This window comes from Pygocentrus nattereri, chromosome 3, assembly GCF_015220715.1.
Source record: "Pygocentrus nattereri isolate fPygNat1 chromosome 3, fPygNat1.pri, whole genome shotgun sequence".
Classification (NCBI taxonomy): Eukaryota; Metazoa; Chordata; class Actinopteri; order Characiformes; family Serrasalmidae; genus Pygocentrus; species Pygocentrus nattereri.
In genome coordinates, this window is record NC_051213.1 from 47,331,005 (window position 1) to 47,352,632 (window position 21,628).

General features: G+C 44.1%; 1 protein-coding gene across 1 annotated transcript; it reads left to right on the top strand.

Annotated features, from left to right (window-relative positions):
- Nucleotides 1–609: 609 nt before the first annotated feature.
- Nucleotides 610–18,623, top strand: p3h3 (prolyl 3-hydroxylase 3). The gene is made up of 16 exons (XM_017706097.2): nucleotides 610–1,037; nucleotides 2,797–2,981; nucleotides 3,725–3,883; nucleotides 4,737–4,923; nucleotides 7,513–7,644; nucleotides 8,975–9,117; nucleotides 10,685–10,774; nucleotides 10,880–10,932; nucleotides 12,196–12,275; nucleotides 12,388–12,515; nucleotides 12,626–12,721; nucleotides 13,379–13,529; nucleotides 15,615–15,732; nucleotides 15,831–15,906; nucleotides 17,009–17,149; nucleotides 18,041–18,623. The coding sequence occupies exons 1-16, from the start codon at nucleotides 623–625 to the stop codon at nucleotides 18,209–18,211; spliced, it is 2,325 nt and encodes a 774-aa protein (XP_017561586.2). The 5' UTR covers nucleotides 610–622; the 3' UTR covers nucleotides 18,212–18,623.
- The last annotated feature ends 3,005 nt before the right edge of the window (nucleotides 18,624–21,628 follow it).

Sequence of the window (21,628 nt, forward strand, 5' to 3'; positions counted from 1 at the left end):
TGAATTATGAGAACGTAAGTCCTGATTCTGAGATACAAATTATGAGTTACAGTCTCATTATTATGAGATAGCAAGTCATAATTATGGAGAACGTTGTCATTATTATGACTTACTAGACAACTAGATCACTTTTTCCAGTGGTGGAAATGGGCTTCCATAAGATGGTGGGACGGGGGGGAGGGTAAATATCTGGACCTCATAACAACGCAAACCATGACTCAATTATTTTTGGTTCTATTTATAATGATTTTGAACACACAGGTGTGACAAATGGATCTATTTAAAGGTGGCTCTCAGTCCAGCAGAGACACTGAGGTGTCTGATCCACTCAGACCAGCACAACACACTAACACACCACCAGTGTTACTGCAGTGCTGAGAATGATCCACCGCCCAAATAGTACCTGCTCTGTGAGGGTCCATGGGGGTCCTGACCCCTGAAGAACAGGGTAACAGAGTATCAGAGAAGCAGATGGACTACAGTCTGTAACTGTAGAACTACAAAGTGGAGCTATATGGTCAGTGGAGCTGATAAACTGGACAGTGGGCATAGAAACAAGGAGGTGGTCATGATGTTAGGCCCGACCGGTGTGTATATATACATAGCCTGTCGACTTCATTAGATGAGCCTAAAGTCTGCTATCCTCTACACACATTCCCCCCAATCCATCTCCACCCATCTTTCACTCCTCCCTCCTGGAGCGAGAGCAGCTCGCCCTCATTCCTCATCCCTCCTTCATCCCCTGCGCACCGCAATGGCTCTGGGAGCCGCCGCTGTATACGTGGCGCTCGGTCTCGCCTCGCTCTCCGTTTTGGGGGGTGTGTGCGGAGCCTCGGCTCCGGGCTCTCTCTCCGGCCTCCTGCCGCCTTACGACGAGCTGTACTACCTCGGTGTGCGGGCATATTTTAAGGAGGAGTGGGAGAGAGCCGCGGAGCACCTCGAAAAGTCTATTTCGACCAGACAGGCCCTCCGCAGGACCCGGAGAAGATGTCACGACGAGTGTTCAACGGCCGGGGACGAGTTAGCGCCCGGGCTAGGTTTGTTCGTGAGGAGCGAACTGTTGTTGTTGTTGTTGTTGTTTAGCTAGCTGAAGCTAATGAGTCGCCAACCAAAGCTGAAGTAGGTTTCTTCCACGAATTTTCCGTTCCACCTTAAATGCTGCAGCAGTTACCTTCTGGTGTCTCAGGCGCCGCAATATGACTGCGGCACCATTTAAGGTGGAACGGAAAGTTCGAGCAAGGTAGCATCACATTGGCCCCAAAACTTTCCTTCTGAGGCCACAGCTGAGCCCCAAAACACTGTAGAACGGTTCCTTCACTGAAGGAACCTCCACTCGGGCTGAAGCTAACTACCGCTAACTGACCTAAAGGGGAACCCCACCGACTTTTCAGAAATTCCACATAATGAAGTGGTCGAGGTGTAAACAGCCATTCAGGAGTGGTTTGGTGTGAAAGGCTCAGTCCTAGAGAACCCTACTGAGTCAGTTGCTTAGACTGGAGGAACCGTCTTCACATTTTAGCAGTTCAGTTGTGCAGAAAATGTGAAAAATTCATTCCAGTTCTCCTCTGAAGGGAAAGAAGGACATAACAAATACCACGAAATTCACGCGGACACTTCAGATATTCTCCTTTTCGCTCACTGCTGCGCTGATAATCGCATTTCTAGTGAAAAACTTTGGATTCAATCAGAAAAGAGTGCAAAGCTGTAAGAAAAACCCCTTAAAACACGCTTAAAAAGGTTCTTCAGGGGCAGCGATTGGTTCTGTGTAGAACCATGCATGAACCGTGACCGGGATGAGAGTTTTCAGGGGTTTGTACCTTTCCATGTACACCCTTACAAAAGGTTCTTCAAGGGTTCTTCAGTGAAAACAATAGCTCAGCTGAGAACCATGGGTTCGCCATAGAACCATTTCATGCTGAAGTGGTCCTCTGCACGGTAAAATCGTTCTTCAGATTGATGAAGAGGGTTCTATACGGAACCTTTTTGACAGTTGTTCTATGTGGGTTCTGATTTTACAGTGTGAAGCTTGTACCACTAGAAGAACCTTTTGTGGTGCCAGAAAGAACCCTATACAACTCTTTCTCCGTCCACCTGAACAACCGTTTCACCACACAGAGAACCATTTAAGCATGAGATGGTTCTATATAGAACTCGTGGTTCTAAGCTGAACCATTGCTTTTACTAAAGAACTCTTACAGAGCCACCCCTTGGAAGTGTGTGTTGGCATAGTAAATATAATTATATAAATACACTATTGATAGAAATATGATGTACATACACCGGTCAGGCCAAACATTCTGACCACCTCCTTGTTTCTGTGTCCAGTTTATCAGCTCCGCTGACCAGATAGCTGGACTTTGTAGTTCTACAGTTACAGACTGTAGTCCATCTGTTTCTCCTGATACTCTGTTACCCTGTTCTTCAGGGGTCAGGACCCCCATGGACCCTCACAGAGCAGGTACTATTTGGGTGGTGGGTCATTCTCAGCACTGCAGTGACACTGACGTGGTGGTGGTGTGTTAGTGTGCGTTGTGCTGGTATGAGTGGATCAGACACAGCAGTGCTGCTGGAGTGTTTATAGTATATTCAGTAAGTGGAGCTGATAAAATGGACAGTGAGTGTAGGAAAAAAAGGAGATGGTCATTTATTTCTGCAGTAAGCCTCACGTCTCCTCTTCAGGAAAGGGTTTAGCGCGATGATCTGTGGAGGCGGATGTGAACCTGATATCACTGGGCATCCCTGATTATTACTCTGCTTATGTTTGTTTATGTTTATGCGTAAATATGTGTTGTCCAGGCACAGAAAAAGGCGGAAGCTGGGACTTGTTGGTGCTTGAATGGATCCAGCAGCGAGCGGAGTGTATAAGGTTTTGTCTGGGCCAGAGCGTCACTCCTGCCGGGCAGCTTCCTGTATCGATGGACATCGAGTATGAATTTGGGACCCGGAACCCGTATAATTTCCTGCAGGTCACCTATTACAAGGTAGGTTGAGCTTTGTTATTAAAGAAATACTCCAGCCCTTCCAGCCTAATCGCTGTCTGCTAAACTCTGTGTCGGACCGTCAGGTACCACACACAGTCCTTCTGACACACTCCAACCCCCCCAGCTCAGAGGAGAACACAAGAGGCTCACTTATGACAGACGTCCTGGGGCACCTGCTGCATGTATATTTCCTTTGGGATCAATAAAGTATCAATCTATCTATCTGTCTGTCTGTCTGTCTATCTATCTGTCTGTCTGTCTATCTATCTATCTATCTTCATTATGCCTTGCTGACTGTTGGCTGCTTTGGGGGCGTGTTGCAAAAAGACAGGCATTTTTAGGTGTTTAGGTGTTTAAGGTGTTTAAAGTAAACGTATATGCGTAGTTGTAGGCTACCTCTGAGCCCTAAAGTGTCCCATGACGTTTTGGAAATATTCATTATATCTCCCGCCCAGTGCTGAATGTTCAGCCGGTTACAATGCATGCGCTGGAATCCTATTGGCTGACGCTTACCTCATTTGCATGGTGCTTCTCCAGAACCAGGGTGAACAGCTCCTGGCTTGATGTGTCAGTTCCATGTGTATATTCATTTTGATGTAAACGATCCCAAAAGTTCAAGCAAAAGATGTTTGAGTGATGTTAAATTTCAGCGCTCAGTTTAAAACGCCTTCCTGTGGTCACTGGAGTTTTCCTTTAACAGGACCTTCATGTTACATCACACGTCTTTGCTCTTGTTCGCACAGCTGGGGAAGCTGCAGAAGGCCGCCACGGCTGCCCACACGTTCTTCGTGGCCAACCCGAGTCACCTGGAGATGAGGAACAACATTGAGAAGTACAGGCGCATGAGCGGCGTCACGGAGGATGCCTTTAATGACCGAGAGAGAGAGCTAGAGAAGCACTGGGTAAGGCAGAGGAGAGCAAGACAGAAGCACATAGTCATGCAGGGCCGTGTGGCAGGAAGCAAGGAAAAGAAATGAACGGGAAGAAAGGAATACTTCACTGTGTAATCACATAATCACAGAATATAATTACATGTACAGTTGCATAAGTATATAGCAATTGTCTTTTGCGAAGCACCTCATGGACCAGGCTTGTAACTCACTCACTCTTGTTTAGCAGCCTGAAGATTCTCCACAAGGGGCGCTGTTAACAAGTCGCTAGCTTTTTTTTTGCTTCATCAGAGCAGTGTTTTGCGTCAGTGATGCTTATGTTCATAAAAAACAAAACACCCTGCAATTTTAGCCTCGCTGACTTACAAGTGAGAAGAAATTCATAGAAATGTACACCTTGCTTTTACTGCTAGAGATAACCACAACTTCTAAAAGACTACTCTTGATGGGCCCACATGAAGGAAAACTGAATTTATCTTGCCAAACACTATAAAATCTTTTCTATGTGGAAAATAAGCTGCAAAAACAGCCTGTTTTGAATTCACTGTGTTTCATGATGTCACAAAAACCAAGACATTTCCATATTGCCACCTATTCAGCCTAGTTCAGCTTAGCTCCATCTACTCACACTGAAGTTATAAAGGGTGGTCACAGCCAATCAGCACAGAGATCAGTCTTAATTCCATGGTAACAAATACAGCCTGGTTAATTCTAAGAGATGAAGAATATCTAAAGGATGGCAACTGGTCCTGGACAATGAATTATGATGGGCCCTTAAGGAAAATGCAGGATGCAGGAGAAGGGCCTTCTAAATCTAGCCGTATTACCTGTCTTCCACCATGACGTCCTCTTGCTTCATTCTTAGGAGTTCTATGACGCGGCTACCTTGGCTGAGAGCACCTCAGACTGGACACGGGCAGTGGAGAGGTGGAAGGAGTGTGTGAACGAGACACTGAAGCAGACGGACGACTGCAGAGCTCAGTGTGTTGTGGCTTCGCAGCCCTTCCCGGAGGAGACGGACAGCACAGAGGGAGTGTACGAGAAAGCTGCAGGTGAGGGGAGAGCGAATTCATTAATAGAGCCAAGTTAGTTGGTTAGGCAGAAATCAAATGTACACAGTTTTGCCCCTTTTTTGCCCAAACGTAGCTGATCAACCAAGACGTTTGGTGTGTGGAGTTCACTTCATTAGTTGTACACTGGAGCTGTACATGTAAAGGAGGCGTATATCCCACCAGTAATTACTGAGCAACACGTCACTGATGAAATTTAGTTATTACAAAGCCAGGGGTGGACAAAGTACACAAATCATGTACTTGAGTTATAAAACATTACTCCAGTACCAGTAAAAGTAGAAGTTCCTCCCTTTAGACCTCCACTTGAGTAAAAGTACTAAAGTATTTACCTTCAAATGTACTTAAGTATAAAGTAAAAGTACTAAAAGAGTAATTCTGGCTCTGATGTCCTGTTATCATTTTTATAACCAGACTGGCTTCATGAACTCATTTCAGGTGAAAGTCCTCCAGCGTCTCTCCAAGTTCCAAGTTTAAGTTGAATAAAAACTGGCTTTAAACTCAGGATCACAGATGAGCTCCTTTACTATGTTGATCTGTAGGCGTCTGTTCATAAACATAAACCAGCCCAAACTCATTTACTATAAAATGAAACGGTGTTTGTAGAAATTCAGAAAAAAGCCGCGTCAGTCTCGACTGCATATGTGGACATATTTCTATATTGAGCTCTATTTACACAAAGTTAGGTTAGTTCATCATTTATGTTGAACAGACTCTCCCAAAGTTTTACGCTGCTGCGCTGACGTTGAACCGCGTGCTGCACTGGGTCGGTATGACCAACAGGTCAAAACCAGCTCTAAACAAAGTGACCGCTGGGCCCTGATTGGTGCTCTGGCTTTGCGCTTCTTTCGTTTTGACATGTTACGTTTTTATACACACAGAAACCAAAAGGAACGACAGATTTCTCAAAATGTAGGAGGAAAAAGTCGGATATTAGACTCTGAAATGTAGTGGAGTGAAAGGAGAAAGTCGCCCAGAACGGAGAAACTTCAGTACAGATACACCAAAAATACTAAAGTACAGAAACTAATTACATTTACTTTGTTCCACCACTGTACTGGGCTGTGGAGATTTTACTGTTCAGACTTGGCAGGCATAAGCTCTGAATTGATAATTGTAGAATGAGTAGTTTCCTGTTATGTTTGACTGTAAGGAAGAGCAGCAGTGTTCCCAGGTCAGATTGACCCGATGCATGTTTAACCATCCTAAGCTAATGAAAAAATATATTACATTTTTACTTTTATTTACATTTTACATTCGGCTGACGCTCTTATCCAGAGCGACTTACAATTTGACCATTTTACACAGGGAGGCGAAGTTGGTGTTAGGAGTCTTGCCCAAGGACTCCTATTAGTATAGTGTAGGGGGCTTACCCAGGTGGGGGATTGAACCCTAATCTACAGTGTAGAAGGCAGAGGTGTTAACCACTACACTAACCAACCAAAATATAGTTTTCTTTAGTTCAGTTAATATGAATTTAATCAGCATTTAGTGAAATGTTTCACTCAGTTAAGATCACAGTTTTCTACCAGTAATTCACTCGTTTTTCATTAAAAAATTGTTTTCTAACATTCAACACAGCACATTTTCTCTCATGGGGGCATGTTGACTACAAACAACACATCTATTACATTCCATGTCAAAATATCTCTTTCAATTCAAAACACACTAAATGAGCCAAAAATCCAGCAAAAAAAGGTTTCATGCTCCAAAAAGGATTAAAAGTATTTTTTTCTGTATTTTTAAACTCTAAACCAGGTTTGTGCTGCAACATAACATGAGGATCAAAATGAGGCTGAGGCGTTTTTAATCCCACAAACGGGGAAATTCCACCTCCGCATTTAACCCATCCATGAAGTGAAACACCACATACACACTAGTGAACACACACACACTAGGGGGCAGTGAGCACACTTGCCCGGAGCGGTGGGCAGCCCTATCCACGGCGCCCGGGGAGCAGTTGGGGGTTAGGTGTCTTGCTCAAGGGCACCTCAGTCATGGACTGTCGGTGCCGGGGATCAAACCGGCAACCTTCCGGTCACAGGGCCAGTTCCCGAACCTCCAGCCCATGACTGCCCCCAAAAAGCCATTATAAGATGCTCAGTATCATTTATATGTGTGGTCAGATGGGTATCTTATGTATTGAGGCGCCAAGGTTTTTCCATTTTATAAAAGCAGCGAGCCACTCAAGGCTGGATTTCACCCAGCTCAAAACCACGGTAACGCAGGGAATCTCATGGCTTATTGCTCTAATATCACAAAACAGATAAAAGCCGACGTAAATAAAACCAGCGATCCCAGACGGAACCGAGAACCGCTCGATTCAGAAAGCTCAGAAACATTATCACAGTTTTAATATGTCATAAAATCTGCCCAATCATTTGTAACCATATACCCATGTGACATTTGTTTGGTCCGATATTAAGTTTGTCCGTCTGCACGCAAAGCAAACCAGAGCCGAAATGCTACGAACGCACCCTTGAAGTAATGAGCACAGTTTCTGGTCTATTCTGCGTTGATTTTGATTTTCAGACAGAAGCTAACAGAAGCCTTTTCTCTCTCTATATCCAGCGCTCACTCTCTCGCTGTTGTCATGCAAGCAGATGTGTGTATCTCTGGTGTCGACGCGCCCCGGACGGATTTCTCCTCAAGAGGACTTCATTCCACTGCAGCTGGAGCATCTTCATATCGCCCAGTACAAAGGTCAGATATTACCGAGGTGCCTGTCCTCCGATCAAGTTAAGAGGGAAGTCAAATGAGTGCACTTAGAACTAATTGCTCAAAAAAGGACGCATGTTTAAATCAACCCATATTTATTCATTTAGTTACTGTACTCTACTGTACTGCATTTTGTAACCCTGTGGAAACACATTGTATCTGTAAAGCAGGTGTAGTAGCAGCTTGTACATTATTAGTGTATCAGCAGTGACAGATGTTGCCATTGGCCCACAGTTCCCACTAAGAACTTGCACATATCGCTGCCGTCAGAGCAAAACCTTGTATCTCCATAATGATAAATTTATAGAAGGAAAAAAACCTACTTTACTTTGAATGGAAGTCAATGGAACCAGATGTTTTTCTAAGTCGATTTGGGTGCTTTCTTTTTGTCCGTTCACCGTGGGATGTACACATAAGGTAAAGGGAAACAAGCATTTTCAAAATATGCCAAAAACTGAAAAACAACAATAATGGAGATACAAGGTTTTGTCCCGACAGCAGCGACATGCACATACGCTTTGTTAAGGATGGCGTTAATGGAATGAGCCTAAACTCAGTCTAAACTTACCCCAGAAGTAGTTGATCAGCCAAGAGGTAACTGGTGTCAGAAGTGTCTTCTTTTGTTTTGGCCTTTAGTTACATGCTGACACCGTTTTGTCCATTGTTATAGATGCTTATCACTGCTGTCAGAAGAAAACCTCGTATCTCCAAAATGGGAATAAAACGACTTTACTTTTAATGGACGTCAATGGAACCAGACGTCTTTCCAAGTCATTTTGGGCCGTTTCTTTTAGCCTGTTCCTCACGAAATTTACACCCAATGCAAAGAGCAACAGGCATTTTCAGACTAAGTAAAAAACTGAAAAAGGACAAAAATGGAGATGTGAGGTTTTCGTCCAACAACAGTGATATAGATAACAGCACATTGTACAGTATGGGAACCACAATAGAGTATTGGTATGCTCACAGTAGAGTATGGCAGTGTGATATGTAATAACTGTAATAACTGGCTTTACTAGCCACTTTTACTCCAGTGCAGAAGTAAAGAAACTTCAGACACCAAACTTGTACGTGTCTTGGCTGATTGACACCAGTTTTGAGAAACATGTACATTTGATCTTTACCAAACAATTCCTTTCAGCATACGTTACCTAAGCATCACACTATTTCTATAGCTTTAACGCTGTAAATGTACATCAACATCACAGCACTAAAACAGCAACCTGATGTTTCTGATCATTAATATGGGTTCATTTTAATTAGTATTAGCCTGGACGCTCTCCCGGGTGTCTCACTGCATCTGTTGTAATGACAGTTGGTGACCTGAAGGGGGCAGTGAAGACCCTGCGCTCTCTGTTGCTTTTCTACCCCACGGACCCCGACTCCCTCAGCAACCTGCAGCTGTATTCTGAGTCTCTGGAAGGCGACGCTGAGGCTCAGGACACAGGCCCATCGCAAGTAGGCAGCTTGTGCTATGAGTGCATGGAAAAATGACTGAGCAGTGTTTTCCATGGATGGGTGCACGATGGGATAGAGTTTGGATAGAAGGGTGCATGCTCTGAAGGATGGATGGTAAAGGTAGATGCCTCGTGCTTTATAAATGCTTTGTAAATCGCCGCTCACAAAAGGCCAGTTCCTTTATCGGCAAACACAACAGACCACACAGTCACCGCTACTCATGCGGTTCAGTCTTCTTGTTTGCGGCTGTCGTTGTTGCAGTCTAGGCCTTGAAACTGATGTGAAACGGTTCACAGTGGTGGTGATAGGAACCAAGGATCGTCATGTCTACAACACAAAATTAGCCATTTTGAGTGTTTATATGTAATGTGTGTTACTATTTTGCCTTAACACGCCCTGCGTGTGCCTCTCTGCCATGAACGTGTTTAAAAACATTAGACTTTAGGCCCAAATAAATCTCAGGCACCATCTCCTATCACCTCCACTGTGAACAGTTCTGCTGTTTTTCTAGAAAAGTTACCAACTTCTTTACGCAGAAATTGGTGGAATTTCCCTTTAACCTCCTAAGAGTGATGACAAAGATTGAATATGAATAAAAAAGTGCCAAAGGCCTATTCGTTTGTAATTTCTATGAATTCCTCAATAACAACAATGCAGTTGTGTAGATATAAGAGTGAGTAACGAAAAGCGTGGACCCCCTTTACAGACCCTCAGGGCTTATTAAAGCAGTACTGTGGTGAGAAATCAAACTTCCACCATTTTCCCCCGACCGCAGATGTAGTCCATCAGCTAAGACGGGTCAGCAGTATGTGGCTCCACAGCTGAATCAGATCAGTAGGTAATAATAAAAGAATCCTCCTTTACAGTAAAATAAAGCTCTGCTGATCCTTCAACACCGTTTAAGAGTAAACGGTCTTAAACGCTGGAGTTAATGTAGAACTGCTGATTCACCCTTTAACCCTGAAGATCAGCGCAGACGGCTGGTCACCATAGCAGCGCAGACAACAATCTCGCCCAGCTGGTAGCCAATGAAAAAAGACAAAGTGAGAGATTTAAGACGAACATTGATCATTTAGAGACGAATGAACTTACGTACATTTATTATCACTCCAGCTGGTTTCCTGATGCGTTTAATCTGCAGCGAGAAACTGACAAACACTAAATAAGATGGAACAGGAAAATTTGAACAAGAAGCCGGCGAATGAGAAGCGACTTCAGCCTCGTAAAAAGTCAAACGTTTAGGGACATTTTACTAGAAACTTACTACTAAACTTTACTAGAAAGAGGAAAAGTTTCCTGCTGGAGATGTGAGAAAAGCAGCTGTAGCTGAGCTAAAGCTTAAAGCAGAGCAAAGTAAGTCTGCGTTTTCATTTAGATTATATTTTTAGTCTATACTAGAACATTAGCACAGTACACGAGACATACAGCCAAGATATAAAATATAAGATTTGGGATGCCAACCCCTGAGCTAAGACATGTTGGCCAATGTACGTTGCATAGCTTACAACAGTATGTAATACGGTGTTGAGACCTACAGCTCTAATGATTGTTACTGTTTCCTTCTTAGGAGATTGCCAGCTACGTCAGCAGAGCCTTAGCAGAGAAGAAACTGCTCTACTTTGGAGTGGAAAACCTGGATTTTAAATTCATTGACCCGGTACAGCACACAGCACTCGGTTACCTAAGTCTGAGTTTTTACTGCTTGCTCCGCTCCTTCATCCGTCAATCTAACCAAACATGACCCGAACTCCTCCTCTAACAGGATCTGTGGACACCAGAGGGCATCGTTCCCGAGTCACTGAGGGAAAGCTGGAGGTGAGGGACAGACATGCCGACATGCCAACCTTAAGATATCTAGAGTTACTTCAGTCAATTTTTGCTATACTTTTATATCTAATTATCATCAATTACTGTGGCATAATTAACCACATGTGCTGTGTTTACGTTCTGTGTTGACAGTTTTCAGTCTGCACTTTGTTTACATTTGTTTATAAGTCACAAAGTTGACCAAAGTATCGTAAAGGATGGTAAATCAAAGCTGCACACACAGCAATAACTTTTCATTCAATTCAAACCAAAATCATCTTCTACGTACAAACACTAATTTGGAATAGACCCGAATTTCTCCACTTGTTTCAAGGTGTGAATGAGTAATATTTCATATGTTTGGGGATGTTAACACGGTAACACAACCATGCAGTTTAATGTCATTTCCTAGTTTGACCTTCTGAATGATCTGCAGTACTGCAGGCTGAAGCTCACACGGCTCTGATAGAATCTGCGATGGTAGCGCTCTCATTCAAATACAGCTATTAAATGGCTTTTAAAGGCTGTGAGTAATGAGAGGCTACAATAATGAAGGAGTATATATCTTATATGCACACACACACACACACACACACACACATATTTTTGTATAAAACACTTCATTTGGATAGTCCACTTTAGATACTTTTTAGATACTTAATTTACTTGGAAGGTACATTCAACTAACTATCTACTAAATTCGCTATAATTTTTCTTTAACTCTAAACCGGCCCTAACCCTAACCTTAACCCAAAACCTAAACCCAGTCCTCACCCTGGTCCTCGCTCTAACCCTGGCCTAAATTCTAAGTTTCAACATACAGTTTTTTTAACAATTTGAACATCTGTATATCATCTATAGGGGACACTCCAAATAAAGTGAGTCTGAAGTTGGAAACTGTGTTCATCTTCAGTTCATGCGAACTCTGCGTTCAGTTATCAGTCATCACACTATCATGTTACTGAACTTCTGCAAGTAGTAAGCACATTCTGTTTAAGCTTACTCTGTCTACGTATATAGGTTTAACAAAATGATCCGCTTTTTAAATGGACCAAAAAAAACCTTCTTTCCGTTCATACCTGAGCAAATAAGACAAAAACGTGATTCGTCGTGATCAGCTACGCAAAAGAACGCGATTAAACGTTTTAAAGGTTTCACAGCCTTTACAAAAACCAACATGCTTTTGTTGTTGCCAGCAATGACTGTGACTTCCATGCGTTAAGGCCAGATTCCAGTGATTAACACTACAGCTCTCCCCGTTTTTGTTTTCAGAGCAGAGAGGGAGCTGCTTAACGAGAAACTGAAGGAAGGGGAAAAATGGTTAGAGGTGGACGACAGTGGGTTCTATGCAGGTGAAGGCCGGTCAGCCTCTTCCACACATCTGTTAGACTTGTGTGTCCATTTATCTGTCAGTTAATCAGAAAATCTCTTCCTTCTCCCTTTCTTCTCATCTCTCTTCTCTAGGGGGTCCGGTTCCCCTGGTTGGTGTGACAATTACAATGGATGACCTGGCCCTGAACGGAACAAATCGTGTTGTACTGGATGGGGTCTTGTCGCAGTCTGAGTGCGACACTGTGATGCAGCTGGCCAGCGTGAGCCAAATAAAATGATTAAGCAGTATATTTCGGTTATATCAGTAACAGCAAGCCAGCAGTGTCGGGACGGTGACATGCAGGGTATTGACCTCACATCCCTGTCACAGGTTGCTGCCTCAGTTGGTGACGGTTACAAAGGAAGACGTTCTCCTCACACGCCTCATGAGAAATTCGAGGGCCTGACTGTTCTAAGGGCTCTTAAGGTGAAAGAACATTACTTACACATAAACGTTCACTTAGAGAACAACGTAAAAAACGACTCATGTTACATTACGACATAAATATAACAGATTTTGGCAGCACTCAGCATTTTGGCTTGGGGCTAGAGCTGGCATGTCAACCCTGAGACCTTTAGGGCCGAAGTGCAGCCGGAGATCAGCGTTTACCCTCATCTAACGCTCTGAATTCAGTTCAGGAAGGCTTTGCTAATCACTCTGACGAGCTGAATCAGGTGCGTTTAATGAGGCAGTGTGCTGAAGTCTGCAGTGTTTTAGCCCGCAAGGATGGGAGCCTGACACATGTGAGCTAGAGCATTAGATCTGGACACTATAAAGCAGTCTTGGTCTTTTGTAGTGATGAATGCAGAAATAGGAACAAACTTATAAACGTAAGACACGTTTCCAGTAACTCCTTTTTTGCCTGTATTAAAAATGTATGAAAATCGAGACACTACTGTATCGCAGGGGCGACATGGCAAACGTGTAACGTCACGGTACTTCAAGGCATCTTCTCGACACACAATATGCATCACAATATTTTGTTTTTTCTGAGGTTTATAGTACATTGTCATATTGCCCACCCCTGCTGTATCATACTGAATAATGAATTTTGTGAATTGCTACACCTCTGCTCTCTTCCAGTTGGCCCAGGATGGAATAGTGAACCAGTCAGATGCCAGGCTGTTGCATGAAATGGGAGAGAGAGCCAGAACGCTATTGCATTCGTATTTCAGAAGCCACTCAGCTCTGTACTTCGCCTACACACACCTAGTTTGCCGCTCTGCCATTCCAGGTACATACATGCTCACCGAAGACGGTGCATCAGTATGAATCATCAGCGATTCAACTGCATTGATTTGAAAATGTTAGGATCAATTTAAATAGTATGTATGTGGCATGTGCCCGCCCCCTGGGCACGTTCCCTCTCGGCTCTGGTGCCGGGCCCTAATGAGAGCCAGCTGATTCTCATCTCATCAGCGCTGAGGTGCGTCGCGGCTGAGTGCTCGCTTCCCGCCTTTCTGCCGGCTCTCTTGGACGTCATCGTCGGGGCCCGGGGGGAGGGCGCATGCCACAGTGTAATGGACAATTAACAAATTTTTTGGCGAAAACAATATTTAACAATATTTAACAATATTTATTTAACATGTAAAAAAAAGAAAATAAAATAAAAGTCTTATTTCCCATATTGGTTAGTGTAGTGGGTAACACCTCTGCCTTCTACGCTGTAGACTGGGGTTCAGTCCCTGCCTGGGTAGGGACTGAACACTACACTATACAAATAAGAGTCCTTGGGCTAAACTCCTAACACCACCTTCGCTTTCCGGTGTAAAATGATCAAACTGTAAGTCGCTCTGGATTAGAGCGTCTGCCAAATGCTGTAAATGTAAACCATATTCCACTGTTTTAGGCCTCCAGAGCAGGAAGAATACATTCTAGGGCCTTAAGTGGCACAGCTGTCTTAAGTACTGCTACAGCCGTCCATGGCTAGCAGTCCAAGAGAGCATAACTGTCCTCTCTGTCTCTCAATCCCTCTCCCTCTCTCCCTCTCTCTCTCTCCCTCTCCCTATCCCTCTCCCTCCCTCTCCCTGTCTCTCAATCCCTCTCCCTCCCTCTCTCTCCCTCCCTCTCTCTCCCTCCCTCTCTCTCCCTCTCTCTCTCTCTCTCTCTCTCTCTCTCTCCCTCTCTCTCTCTCCCTCTCTCCCTCTGTCTCTCAATCCCTCTCCCTCCCTCTCTCTGTCTCTCAATCCCTCTCCCTCCCTCTCTCCCTCTATCTCTGTCTCTCAATCCCTCTCCCTCTCTCTCTGTCTCTCAATCCCTCTCCCTCCCTCTCTCTCTCTCTCTCTCCCTCTCTCTGTCTCTCAATCCCTCTCCCTCTCTCTCTCTCTCTCTCTCTCTCTCTCCCTCTGTCTCTCAATCCCTCTCCCTCCCTCTCTCTGTCTCTCAATCCCTCTCCCTCCCTCTCTCCCTCTATCTCTGTCTCTCAATCCCTCTCTCTCTCTCCCTCTCTCTCTCTCTCTCCCTCTCTCCCTCTCCCTCTCCCTCTCCCTCTCCCTCTCCCTCTCTCTCTCTTGGTAGGATGGTCTTCCCTCATCCTTCATTACTCTGCATTATGCTAGCCGACCCAAGTGTCAGTTTGCTGACGTGAGAGAATTAGCAGTGTTGAGCTGTAACATTAGTGGCAGTTTGAAAAGATCTGTGTCTTGGAGGAACCATGTGCTAGACGTCATCCTCCCAGCTTGGTAGCGTCTAGCTATCAAAGCAGTGGGTGGAATCATCTACAGCTGTACTGGGGGCAGTTAGATTGAAAAATGCATAATAATAATAATAAGAATAAGAATAATAATTCTGAGTAAGTTGAGTAAGAAAAAATTCTGAGTGTACCAATTCTAAATGAATATAATCAAATTAGAGATTTTATCATGCACTGAATCATTGCCTAAAGAATTTACACCACGCTGTCAGAAGTAAAGGTACTGTACAGGTGCATTTATCATTCATTGAGGTACAAACAGTGTAAATGTTCCCTCAAAAGTACAGCAGTGGTTTTAAGGTCCAGTCGGGCACCCTAAACAAGTTTTCCCAGATGAAAAGTTCGTGTTTGTAACTTTTCATAACCGAATGATTTAAAACAGAACAGTAGAGTAAAAGCCTGGAGGCGAGGCGAGGCGGGGTGTGTGGAGTCAGTCCAGCTTAGAACAGATCATTCCAGTGGATTATGGTTCAGCTATGTTCCCTGACTAAAGGGACTGAGATGGAGCCTTGAGGGAACCACCCCAGTGACAGTTTGAGACCTTTATTTCTGAGAGTGCACTATACCTCACCGGTATGCATGTCAACAATTCCAGGGGACCGATTCGTTGCATATGTATGTGTGTAGGGCATCAAGATGGACGCTTGGATCTGTCTCATCCCGTTCATGTGGATAACTGCATACTGGAGCCAGAGACACGGCAGTGCTGGAGAGAGGCTCCGGCTTTCACACACAGAGATCTGAGGTAGGTACACACATACTGATTACATATAAACACACACACACACACACACACACACACACTGTGCTGGCTATGACCTGAATGTCCAAATGTCCCTGCAGTGCGATTCTCTACCTGAATGAAGACTTTGAAGGAGGGGAGCTGTTCTTCACTGACAGAGATGCCAAAACAGTCACAGTAAGTTGCTCATTCTTACCTCTGTGCTGGCCGAATTGTACCAACTCTCCAAGTAACAATCCTCTTATTCTCCAGGGTGTGTCTTGGTTTTTCCTTCTGAATTTTCGTGACCAAATCATAAGGCAAATTATTCAGCAACTGCATGAAATAAACGTACATTTTATTTTATTTATTGTAAAACCTCCCCTCAAATCAACAGAACGTGTGTTTTATGATCTCCACACATCACTATACACTTACAGTTCACTGCTAAAGTCCAAAAATCTCCGACGCTCTTTGTGTTGTTCTCTAAAAGTGATGTTTCCAGAGCAGATCACTGAAGAGACGCCGTCTGTTTATAGTTTAGAGCCCAGATTTGGGGAAAAACGGGTCGACTTTCAGTAGAAAAACAAAGTTCAGCTTCTTTTATTATAAGGGTTTAAAGTGACATCACCGTCTATTAGACTGGAGAGAAGAGCTACAGCCTCACACGACGCCCAGCTTCTGAATGGAGCTTATGGAGTATGAACGTTATGAAGAACATGACCGAGTGCGGTTTGGAACCACCGGTGGTCCCGAGGAGTTTCAGAGGTTAATATTCAGTCAAAATGATCATTAAGTACAAGTCAACCAGGAGAAATGCAGAAAATGTACAGTACTGTGTAAAAGTCTTAGGGTACCTCAGCACACTGTTTAAAACAGTCAGTCACAGCAGGGACAGTTTTATTTGTAAAACGAAACACACACCTTTTCTAAGCCGCTTATCCTTATGGGTCGTGGGGGCAGTTAGAGGCTATCCCAGCAGTCAGTGGGTGGAAGGAAGACACCCTGGACAGGTCACCAGCAAATCTGATTTGACTTAATGAAGCAGTATTAGCCCAACCAAGTACTGGATGAAGACTACATATAATTCCTTAAACCGAGGAGTGGTTTGGAAATGATAAAACAAACACATTGACATGCATGAAATTGCTGCCTATTGTGTCAATATTAATATTAATTCTAATTATTACTAGTATTAATTCTAATATTTGCGTTTTCTGGACAAACGCTTACAACTGAGTAATGGGTCCACCCTTTGCCTTTACTCCTTTGCCTCCTTTCTTCTGCATTCTGTCTGTAGGCCAGGGTCAAGCCCAGCTGTGGGAGACTCGTTGGATTCACATCAGGACCAGTCAACCCACATGGTGTTACCGCAGTTACGGCAGGCCGCAGGTGTGCTCTAGCGCTGTGGTTCACCACGGAAAAACACCACAGAGACATGGTGAGAGACTTTGTTAGTGTAGTACTAGTCTTAACAGCCAGTATGAGATCTGTGCTGAATTGATTTGAACAGATTTGAATTATTATTAATCAGTGAAATCCTCTGAGCCTCAGTCTCAACTACATACGTTGCATATTAGTGTCATAAATAGCTTCTGGATAATTAGCCTAAAGCAGGACTTTCAGTAACCTGAAACATGGGTAACTGGGTAAAACTGCAAATCTGGCAACCCCATTTCCAAATAAGTTGAGAGATGTAAATAAAACCAAAATGCAACGATGTGCAAATCATTTAAACCCCATATTAATGTGAGAATAGTACAAAGACAACATATCAGCTGTTGAAACTGAGAATTTCTCTTGTTTTTTAGAAAAATTATTGGCCGTTTTGAATTTGAAGCCAGCAACATGTTCCAAAAAAGTTGGGGCAGGGGAAACAAAAGGCTAGTAAAGTTGTGTAATGCTAAAAATCACCTGGTGGTTGATTGGCAACAGGCCAGTAACACGATTGGGTGTAAAGAGCATCTCAGAGAGGCGAAGTCTTTCAGAAGTAAAGATGAGGAGGGATTCACCGCTCTGCGAAAGACTGCGCGAGCAAACAGGGCCACAGTTCAAGAAAAACATTTCTCAACATAAATTAGCAAAGAACTTTTGCGTTTCATCCTCTAGAGTACGTAACGTCATTAAAAGATTCAGAGAATCTGGAGAAATCTCTGTATGTAAGGGACAAGATCAAAAGGCAGTATTGGCCGGCTGTGATCTTCGGATCCTCGCCGCATTAAAAACAGAAACGAGGCTGATCGACAAGTGACACGTTTGATTTGCTGCTGAACTCTCGCTTTAATACATGTGCGTGTTAAGTGCCCGTGTGAATTTGATTATGTGCCTAAAGGAACGGGAGCAGGCGGAGGCCATGTGGGCAGCAGATGGACAGAGCGTGGTAAAGGAAGACCAGGAGGATTCCGACAGCGCCCTTGCACCTGCTCGGAGTGGGCGGAGCCAAACATCTAAAGGGAGGAGCAAAGAGAGGGAGAGAGTGACAAGTGGGAGGGATGAACTTTGAAAGCGATCCCTGAATCTGTGACGGCCAGCCCCACGGCTTTCACAGAGCTCTTCATGAACACTGAGAAATACCCAGATATGTCTCTTAAGACCGAGTGGGTGTGAGTATATGTATGTCCATAAGTTTATTTCTGTCTCACCCAGATTTGAAAGGCCATTTGGTGCTGAAGCCTCAGGATTTATTCTGTGAAGCCGTTTTCTCGGAATAAAGGAACAATAATAGGATTAAACTGAACAGCCATTTAATTATTAACCGAATATTTGTTCTGTGACATACTATGACTTATCAGCTTTGGTCTCATATCCACAGTAAAATGACTACAAGATCAAACAAATATTCCGTTTAAGTTGCGGTGGGAACAGTATGCCTTGTTATTGTGAATGATGAAGAGCATTAAAGGTTGAGTAAGTAACACATTGTGAAACCAGCCTAATCCCAGATCCCCTAAACTGCTCCAGGATCAAATTTAACCCTTAAAAGTCACGCTTATCACCGATGGTAATGAAATGTTGCATTTGATGTTACCTGTTTCTCGTTGGCAGCTCATTGAAACAACAGTAGAAACTGCCTAAAGAGGTCTAAGCTTTGGGTCCACACCACATTTGCGTTTGTGAGTCTGGTCTGTTATCTGAAATAGCTCTGGATTTACTTCACTTACACTTGCAGCCGTGATTTGTCCTGTGAGTGAAACGCATGTGCTGCTATTCAGAGAAAATGCAGTAAGAACGTTTTTTATTCTTGGTGCTAATTTAGTCGTTGTGGTCGCTTTTCACAGTGATTCGCTTTTTTTAGACACTTTAATAAACACACTCTGAAAGACGAAGAGCAAGAAAAAATGGACCCAATGGCTCTTCTAGCCAGTGCAGTGCAAAAACACAACAAAGGAGACCCTGAACTGTTGAGCAACTGAAATCCTATGTTCAGCTCAGTTCCCACAGCAGTGCTGCTGGAGTGTTTAAACACCTCAGTGTCGCTGCTGGACTGAGAATAGTCCACCAACCGAAAACATCCAGCCAACAGCGTCCTGTGACCACTGATGAAGGACTAGAGGATGACCAATACAAACTGTGCAGCAGCAGATGAGCTGTCGTCTCTGACTTTACATCTACAAGGTGGACCGGCAAGGTAGGAGTGTCTAATAGAGTGGACAGTGAGTGGACACAGTGTTTAAAAACTCCAGCAGCACTGCTGTGTCTGATCCACTCAGACCAGCACAACACACACTACCACACCACCACCACATGAGTGTCAGTTTGTTTGTCAGTTTGCTAGACTACAATGCATTAAACCGAGTGGGGAGAGAGCAGGAGGAAGGGAGGGAGAGTGAAAAAAGAGCGAGAGGAGGAGTGATGGACCACATTAAAGCTGATGGAGAGACAGAACAGGAGCAAGTGAGAGGGAGGGAAAGGGAGAGGGTTATTTGGAGGGATGGAAGGGTGGAGGACGGAGAGCGAGATTACAGATAATCCCTCACAAATGAGTGCATTTGTTTATGAAGCTTGCAAAGCTCCCATTTAGAATATGGAATAATAATCCATGCAAGAAAATCATTTAATCATTCACATCCGCCCCCCCACCGCCACGCCATAAAAAGCACACTATGACTTCTTTGCCATTAAAACAAACCCTTGGACCTAATGTCTTCGTCTAATGCACTAGATCGGCCTTGAGCTGTAATGTATGCGTGGCGTTAACCCTCTCAGCGTTGTCGTGCGTATTAACGTCCATTAAGGGGAAAGATGCTCTCGTAGTAGGTTAATGGACGAGGAGGCGTTAACCTTTCCCTATGGGCTTCAAACCACAGCATTAATCTGTATTTAAGAGCATGGCAGATGCATGGAAATTCCTCTTAGGTAAATGACTAAAACCCTCCTGTGCTGCTTTTCATTGTGCCATAACTGTATCACTTAACCGGTGATTATCATCTCCGTTTCTCTGTCCGAGAGGCCAGAGAATTACGTAAGACGCGGTGCAGTGCCCTGTAGTAGGCCTCAGGTATTACGATTTCCAGCACCGCACACTGAGGGGTTTGTACAAGGTGATTAATCAGTGCCGCCTTCATGCAGCAGCACTCTGGTTCATTTTTACAGTACTGTAAGTGTAAATGCTGGCCATATAAACCAGAGCCCAACCAATGAGAACAGTTGGCCACTGAGACCGATTTTAAGGTGCTAAAACTTCTAAGAGCTGAAATCAGTCAATAATAGAATTGAACCAATTCAATACCTGAGATGTTTGATGTGAGACCTCTTCACAGTGGTGGTCGTAGGAACCAGGGGGTCACACTGTCTACAACACAAATGCAGTCACTCTGTTTACCATCCAAAACCTACACGTGTCTTCTGGCCACTTCATTAAGTACACCTCCTTGTTTGTACACTCACTGTCCATCTTATCAGCTCCACTGACCATGTAGGATCACTTTGTAGTTCTACAGTTACAGACTGTAGTCCATCTGTTTCTGTGATACTTTCTCACCCTGTTCTTCAGCAGCTCATCTGCTGCTGCACAGTTTGTATTGGTCATCCTCTAGTCCTTCGTCAGTGGTCACGTAACACTGCCCACAGGACACTGTCGGCTGGATATTTTTGGTTCTCAGTCCAGCGGCGACACTGAGGTGTTTTCTATATAATAAATACTGCACTGTTCTCACACCGTGCGCTGCTGATATAGCGAGATGTTAGCCATTACCTGTTATTTCTCTCTCCTCCACTTTCCTTCTTCAGCTCTCCTTTCCCGCTTATCGTCGTTCTATGTTTGCCCTCTGCCCTCTTCTCCAATCTCCTCATCTCCATCGTCTCTGATAGTAACCGTGTTGGCTTCTTATTCACCTGTTCCGTTCCACCTTAAATGGTTCTGCTGTTACATTCTGGTGACTGGGGTCTCAGGGGTGTCTCAGAGTGGTCTCAGAGGAGTTTCAGGGGTGACATGCACATCTGTGAAGGCCCCATTAATGCTGAACGATATGTACATGTTTTGGAGTAACATATGCTGCCATTCAGACAACGTCTTTTTCAGGGAAGGCCTTGATTATTTCAGCAAGACAACGTCAAACCACATTCTGTATGTATTACAGCAGGACGACTCCTTATTAAAAGATTCCGGGTGCTAAACTGACCTGCCTGCAGTCCAGACCTGTCATCACTGATATCATTTGGCACATTATGAAATGGAAAATACCACAAATGAGGCTCTGAACTGTTGAGCAGCTGAAATCTATATACAACAATAATGGGAAAACTCTTCTACATGGTAGACCAACAAGGTAACAGAGTGGAGTGTGTTTAAAAACTCCAGCAGCACTGCCGTGTCTGATCCACTCATGCCAGCACAACACACACTAACACACCACCACCACGTCAGTGTTACTGCAGTGCTGGGAATGATCCACCGCCCAAATAGTGTATTTAGCACATT